Source organism: Bison bison, unplaced genomic scaffold, assembly GCF_000754665.1.
Source record: "Bison bison bison isolate TAMUID 2011002044 unplaced genomic scaffold, Bison_UMD1.0 scf7180017864160, whole genome shotgun sequence".
Taxonomy (NCBI): domain Eukaryota; kingdom Metazoa; phylum Chordata; class Mammalia; order Artiodactyla; family Bovidae; genus Bison; species Bison bison.
Window position 1 is genome coordinate 6705395 of NW_011494732.1, and position 7745 is coordinate 6713139.

Below are 7745 nucleotides of genomic sequence, written 5' to 3' on the forward strand. Positions count from 1 at the left end.
GCCCCACCCGCCGCCCCGGGCTCCGGCCGGAAGGAGCTGAAGATTGTGATCGTGGGCGACGGCGGCTGCGGCAAGACTTCGCTGCTCATGGTGTACAGCCAGGGCTCCTTCCCCGAGGTGAGGCTCGCCGGGGGGCTGCAAACAGGTAGGCTGGGGGTGGGATGGGGGAAAGGACTTGGGGCCACGAGGGGCGACGGGCGGACCTCAGCCTGCGCCTCGAGCCCGGACCCCGGGTCCCTGGCATCCTGATCACGAAGAGGCGGCCGTCACCCGGGGGCGCCCCCTCGGGAATTCCAGAGCCCAGCAGAGTGGCGGTGTGAGGCTGAGCCAGATGGGCTGAAGATGGAAGGTAGGGGTGGGTGTCCAGCTGGAACCTGGACACCCGCTGCACCCCTTAAGAACCGACATAACCCCTTCTCCGACAGCACTACGCCCCATCCGTGTTCGAGAAGTACACAGCCAGCGTGACTGTGGGCAGCAAGGAGGTGACCCTGAACCTCTACGACACCGCCGGTGAGTGCGTCTGCGCGGCGAGGGTCCTAGGGTCCGCCTGCAGGGTTTTCCCCTGAGGGGAATCCCCCCACCGGGCCATCCCGCCCGCCCTCCTGCCTCTCCGGACCTCGACATCCCGTCACTCCTGGAGAGGCGCTGTCTGGGAGCCCGTTAACCACCGCCTGGCTGGGTGGTGCTGGAAGCCCGACAGAGTCGCCCCATCTGTAAAAGGAGGGTATTTGGAAGAGGTGAGCTTCTGGGCCGCCCTCCTAGTGCTGATGTTCTGAGGGCTCACAGCTTCGTTCCTCTCCTGTGGTTCTAGAAAACCGTGGGTTTTGCTTCTGTTTACCATGGTTCCAGGATGTCGTGTGTTACATGCTGTGGTCTCTTAAGATTCCGTGGGCTGCTGATCTGAGTCCCCTGCTGCTAAGGATTCGTAGGCTGCATTTCTGGGTCCTATTTTGTAGAATACTCTGGGCTTCAGATCAGATCCTGTGAACGCCAGGATTCTGTGGCTGACAGTCCTGAGACTCTAGGGCCCTGTAGCTATAAACTCTGAGTCCCGTGTTTCTGGGATTCCATGGACTGTGGTGCCTGGCTCTGGAATTCTGTGGTCTGTCATTCTGAGCCTGTGGTTCTCGGACTCTGTGGCTACACTTCTGTTTTTTCCTGGCACTGAAGAAGGAGCAGAGCTCTAGGGGATGTAGGTCCAAAATAAGGTTCTTTCTGCCACCTGCAGCTCCCAAGGCAAGTGTATTTATGCTGATCCCCTCGCAATCTTCAGCGTTCCTATTGTTGGGGGATGGTAGGAGGAGCACAGCCAATGGGAAGATTCCAGTAACACTGCTGCTGCTGCTGGTACCCTTGAGGAGCTTACCTCATGCCCCGACTCCCCTCTGGGCTGAATCAACATTGGGGAGCAAAGGTTAGGATCCCCAGTTGGGGCCTCACCCAGCCTTTGTGACTCTTATGTTTAATGACTTGTGTGGAACCATGTCATCAGGTGCCCTGTCAGCCAAGCCTTGTATGTATAAAGTGGAGTCTTCCAACTGCCCTTGGATGAGACCAAAATCCCCCACCCCCATCCCCAGCTCCCCACCCCACTGTGCACCTCTCCATAAGGCAACCAGTAGCATCTGTCATTCCACCCTGGAAAGGTTCAGGAAAGGGTCTCTCCCAGACCCAGGTCCTTCTGTATTCCTGACTTTGTGGGTGTGTCCCCCCTCAAGTGGCCCCTAAGGACCCTCTCTTGTTGGATGAACACCGTGCAGGGCCGCCCCCAGAACAGGGCCAGCCCCTTGAACTGGAAAAGCCAAAGTCGTCTGAGGAATTCCCAAAGGCGGGGCCCCAAGTGGTGTGTCTGGGGCTCTTTCAGTTTCACACGGACCCAGGTAGGGGGAGGTTCATTAACTCTGCTCTGGGTGGAGGGCTGGTGGGGGAGGGAGGGTCAGAGCAAGGATTGAACCAGCTCCTCCTTCCTCTCCTCTCAGGCCTTCTCCACTTAGATCCCTGGGGCTCACTGTTCACCACAGCCTCCCCCAGCAGACCCAGTGCTGGGACCACTTCTGGTCTTTCTTGCTTAACCCGGAAGAAGATGCTCAAAAGACTTATCAGAGTACATTGTCACGAAGAGGTTCTGGCAAGCTTCTGCTTGGTATAAGGCAGGGTTTTCACTAAGAGCTCGTGCCGGAGGGGTGGGGAGAGCGCTTTCTCAATTGTCAGAAGGCGTGACCACCCAGGGCAATGATGACCTGCCCGCAGCGTCCTGCCGCATGCTCGGGAGTCTGACCTGGGCTTTGATGCCAGCTCTCATGGCTGTATGTCCCTGGGGACACCTGGGCCTCAGTTTCCTCCTCTGTGTGTGTGTGCATGCTCAGTTGTGTCTGACTCTTTGCGACCCCAGGGTCTGTAGCCCGCCAGGCTCCTCTGTTCATGGGATTTCCCAGGCAAGAATACTGGAGTGGGTTGCCATACCCTTCTCCAGGGGATCTTCTTAACACAGGGATCGAACATGTGTCTTTGTGTCTTCTGCATTGGCAGGTGAATTCTTTACCACTGCACCACCTGGGAAGCCCCTTCCTCCTCTGTGAGCAGGGCTAAAATAGCTATGAGGATGACAGAGTCATGTGATGTACAGCGCTTAGCACAGGGCCTGCCTCTTCCAAAGAGCTCACTGAGTGTTACTGGGAGTTTTCTAACCTCCTGCCGCTCAGGCCCAGGCCTGAGCCCAATCCTGTTCTTTTGAACCAGTGGCCTGCAGAGCTCTGTGCCAGCCCCCACCCATGCTTTCCCAGCAGGACTGTTACAGGCAGCAGAAGAGCAGAGCCGGGCTTTGAACCTCTCATTAGTGTTCTGGGGAAGTAGGCTGGCCTTACAATCAGTGGGACAGCCCAGTAGAGAGATTCTGGTGCAGAGAGATGTGGCTGCTCCCTCAAGAGTATCCTGCTGTGTCTTGGAAAGCCCCGTTATCTAGAGGAACGTGAAGGAAAGGCTGGGTCATTCCTTTTCCACATGCCGGTGCCCAGCACAGCACTTGTCACAGAGCAAGGCTTGTGGAACGAATGAATGAAGAAAAATATTGGGCACATAGAGATCTCTGGAGAAGGTCCTTTGTGATAAAGATGGTGAGATTGGTCTCTGCCTTTGGGGTCGACAGATATCAGGAGAAAGTGGCAGAAAAGACGGCCAGGTGGCCAACTAGAGGAAGATAGAGACTGAGAGAGTGAAGGGAGTGGCCAAGATGGAGATGAGTCCAGTAAAGGTTGTTGTAGAAGGTTCTAGAACCGGACGGGCCAGACCCCAAGGTGAGGGGTGGAGGACAGGAGAAAGCATCTTTCCAACCAATCAGTGGTACCCAGAGCTGTGGGATGGGGTGGCCCCTAGGAGGCAAAATTTCTCCATACCCAGGACCCTGCCCACAGGGGTCTGTGTGGGAGGACAGTCTGGTTGCTTGTCTCCATCCGGCGGAAGCAGTTACAGACACCGCTGTAGCCAATGGAGGGGTACTGAGGGGGATGGAGCTCTCAGTGCTCAAAGGTGAAGAGGGGCGGGAGCTGTGAGCACCCATCGCTTTAGCGGCTCATCTGCCACCTCAGAGGCCGGAAACTGCGGTGAAGTCTGAAGTTTCCTGGGCAGAGAGAGGGGAGATGTGGGGCGAGGTGGGATGTTAAGACACCAACCAGAGACAGTTATCTGGGCTTTGGGGTGGGGCCCAGGGGTGGGGCAGGGTGGAGTTGCCCTGGGAGGTGGGGAGCTGCGGGCCCCTTCCCAACCTGAGATGGGAACAGTAGGACAAATCGGGGGTAAAGCAAGTTGCTAAGACAGGAATTACGGACCCAGGAGCCCCAGAGGCGGGGGAGCTGACCCTGCGGATCCGTCAGAGCAGCGTGGTCTGAGTTCCAGGCCCAGGCCACCCGAGCACCAGCCGCTCCTTTCTCCGGGGGAGGAAACACAGGTTGGGGAGGCCCCAGCAGCACTAGTACAGAAGTGGGTTCCTCTTCTGGCAGCTTCCGCTTCTCACACTGCCTACACCCCTACCCTGACCAACACCCCAGCCAGAGCTGGGAATTATGTGCCCAGTGGGTGTCCTCTGGCAGATTTGGGGACTGCTGTGGCTCCAAGGATACCCTCTCCTCAATCCAGCACCAGACCTTAGAGACCATGCCCCCGACACGATGCCTGCCACGGCCGAGCTTCCCGCAAAGGAAATGCCCTGCATGAGGCGAGTTTCGCCTCACTTCCTCTGCCCCACAGCACCCCAGCTTCAGGAAGACGGGCAGCTTCAAGGGGCACTGTGGCCCAGAAAACATTCCCTCTAGAAGCAAATGCATCCTTCTGCACATAACTCGGGGCCTTTTATTTGTTTCTGAAATTCATATGGCTGTGCTGGGTCTTAGTTGTAGCATGAGAACTCTTAGTTGTGGTATGTGGGATCCAGTTCCCTGACCAGGGATCAAACCCAGGGCCCCTGCATTGGGAGCACAGAGTCTTAGCTACTGGACCACCAGGGAAGGCCTTCGGGGGCTTTTTTTTTTTTTAACCTTGCAAGCCCATCTGCAGAGGCCAGAGTGGAACCCTGTTCATCTCTTCTGGACAGATGACTTGCCCCTCTAAGCCTGTGAATCACTGTGGGTAAATGGGAAAGGTCATTGTATCACCTGTGGCTGGGAGGCCCCCTAGAGTTTGTGGGTCCAAAGATCAGGGGTTAGAATCCTCTACCCAGGCCCCTGTCCCTTGTGAGTTTCAATTTCAGTAGTAACCACACCTTTGGCCAGCATTGCGAGCCTGCAAGTTCTCTACTTCCAAGATCAAGGACAGGATTATCACCCCCTTTTCCAGATAAGGAAACTGAGGCCCAGGTAGGGAAGGTGCCAAGATCGTGGAACATGAGTCATGTGGAACATGATGGATATTGGTTCCCCTGACTCACAGGGGAGTGGTGTCCAGGATACTCCACTCCCAAAGAAACGAGGTCAGCAGCGCCTGCAAGTCCATCCTCTGCAGGCGTGGTCCCTGCTTACTGACCCCTGGGGAAGCTGAGCCAGACACAGTCAAGCCAAGAAGGCAACCCAGAGGAGGCGCTGAGATCTGGGCTGGCTACCCATCCTCTCCCAGAGTTCATCCCTTGTTGGCAGCCTTTTCCTCACCTGGTCGGGGCTGGGGCTTGTAGAATAAGGACAGCTTCCTATCCTCTGGGGTGCCCTGAGAGAAAAGCACCCCAGTAGCCCTCCCTATGATCCTCTATCATTTATGAACCTTCCTTTTGGCTGTGTGATATTGGGCAAGTCACTTCATCTCTCTGCTTCAGTTTCTGCATTTGTAAATTGAAGAAAACAATCGCCAGTGGTGGGAATTCCCTGTCGATCCATTGGTTAGGACTCCGAGCTTTCACTTGCCAATGGCCTGAGTTCGATTCCTGGTTGAGGGACCAAGATTCCACAAAGCCACGTGATAAGACCAAAAAAAAAAAAAGAAAGAAAGAAAGAAAAAAGCCCCCAAAACCCAATAGCCAGTAGTGAGGAATCATAGTGAAGATTGATGAGTCTGTGCATACAAAAGCCTTTGAATGGGGCCTGGCATGTGATGAGTGAGCACTGCCGATAAATACTGTTGACCATTTTCACTACCATTATCACAGGCCCACCTATTCCTCACATGTCCATTTCACAGTTGAGAAAACTGAGGTCCAGAGGTGAATTCCCAATTGAAAGGCTTCCTGGGAGGATTGGAATTTTTAGAGTGGCTGGGCTGGCAGCTGACCTTGGAACTGGGGACTGAGTTGGTGCTTCAGCTCACAGGAAACCTGTCTATGACCTTGAAATCACCCCCAGCCACATGGGCTCCTAACAGGAAGAATTTGCCCCACCCAGCTTCCCTCCTGGGGTGACTGCTTAAATTAACACAGGTGGGACTTCCCTGATAGTCCAGTGATTAAGAATCCATCCTTCCACTGAAGTGGGGTGGGATGGGAGGGCACAAGTTTGATCCCTGGTTGGGGAACTAAGATCCTGCAAGCCGAGCAATGCAGCCAAAAAAATTAACACAGGTGATAGAAATGAAGTGCCCTTGCAAGCCTGAAAGCCATAGAAATTATCATTACACTTTATTCACCCGCTCATTTGTTGTTTCATACCCCCAAATGATTACTGAGCTTGTGTGTGTACCCATTGATGTAACAGTGATGTGTACAGAGATGGCCGGCATCTCAGGGTCTTATGTACTCATGGAAAAATCATGATGTTGGGTAGTGATGTCCTTTCTAGGAAGAAAATTAAAGCCATAGTTGGTCATGGGACAGATGGCAAAGGACGCTCTTATTTCAAAGCAGTCTGGAAAGTTCTCTAGGAAGAGGTGACATCTCTGCAGAAGCCTGAAGGAAAGGAGAGAGTGAGCCATGCTGTTACCTGGGAAGAGCATTCTAGAAGAGGGAACAGCAAGGGAGAGGCCCTCACCAGGAGCAGGCTTGGTCTGACTTCCTCTTTCTACCAGCCTGACTTCGGCCCCCATCGAGCCTGCTGCAGTTAGCTCAGGCCCCAGTTTGCTCAGCCCAGTGGCACCCTTTCACCTCCCTGGTCCCTGCCTCATCTGACAAGAGTTGAACGACTTCGAGACAGCCCACTAGCCAGCAGTGACTGGACACCTGCCCGGTGCCAGGAACGATGTTTAAGGACAGACATGGTCCCTGCCCTCCGGGTGCCTACAGTCTCCCAGGGGACAGGCAGTAAACGAATAAACGTGGGAGAACAGACTGTGGCCAGACAGGGCAGGGACAGACTTTGTGTGGTGAGGGAAGGCCTCTCTGAAGAGTCAGCCGGGCAAGGTGGGGAAGACGTCGGCACAGACTTCGGCACGCAGCAGTCCTGTCTCATAACTGCTTGTCTTCTCCTGCCGTGTTTCTAAAAGGGCATCAGAGTGTGTGTTAGGCCTGGCACTGGTCTGTGCGTACTACCGAGCAGAAGAGAGCACTGCTGTGTTTGAGCAGAAGGAAGGCTGGCTTTGGAACGGAATGAACCTAGAGTCAGGCCTGGCTCTGGTTCGGTGACCTCGTGGTGGAAGGGGGGGAGGTCACTTCATGGCTCATGGTTTCTTTATATGTAAATAGGATTCAGGAGTTCCCTGACTAGCACATCAGGTGTTTGTTGTAAAGATTTCTTTTAAAAAAAATTTTTTTTAATTTTTAAATTTAATTAATTTTCTGGCTGCGCTGGGTCTTCATCGCTGGCACAGACTTTCTCTAGTTGTGGTAAGCAGGGGCTACTCGCTAGTTGGGGTGTGCAGGCTTCTTGGGGCTCGTTGTGGAGCACAGGTTCTAGGCGCTCTGGCTCAGTAGGTGTGGCACACGGGCTTAGTGGCCCTGAGGCACATGGAATCTTCCTGGACCAGGGGTTGAACCTGTGTCCCCTGCATTGGCAGGCAGATTCTTAACCACTGGACCACCAGGGAAGTCCATGTTGTAAAGATTTCTTAATCATTTAGAGGCAGAGGCCCTGTAAGAAGTATGTGAGGTGACGTCCTCAGTGGCTTAGTGGTTAGGATTCTGGGCTGCCATGGCCCAGATTCAATTTCTGGTCTGGGAACTGAGATTCCACAAGCCATGGGTTGCGGACAAAAAAAAAATACTGTAATGCATAACGTGGCATTATCAATAAGTAGAGGTACAGAGAAGATGATTATCTTGACAAAGGAAATAACTATGGATGGTGAGTCTGAATGTTTAAAACGTTTGGAAGCAAACAATGGGGAAAGGAGGAAAA

The 7745-nt window shown here is 54.1% G+C and overlaps 1 protein-coding gene across 1 annotated transcript in view; it reads left to right on the forward strand.

Annotated features, from left to right (window-relative positions):
• The window catches only part of RHOF (ras homolog family member F (in filopodia)), a gene marked incomplete at its 5' end in the record, with an annotated part of 13761 nt that continues 6016 nt past the window's right edge, over positions 1-7745 (forward strand). Inside the window, 2 exons of the mRNA XM_010841336.1 lie at positions 1-117; positions 426-513. Coding sequence (XP_010839638.1) covers positions 1-117; positions 426-513 — 205 coding nt within the window. The remainder of the gene's footprint in view (positions 118-425; positions 514-7745) is intronic.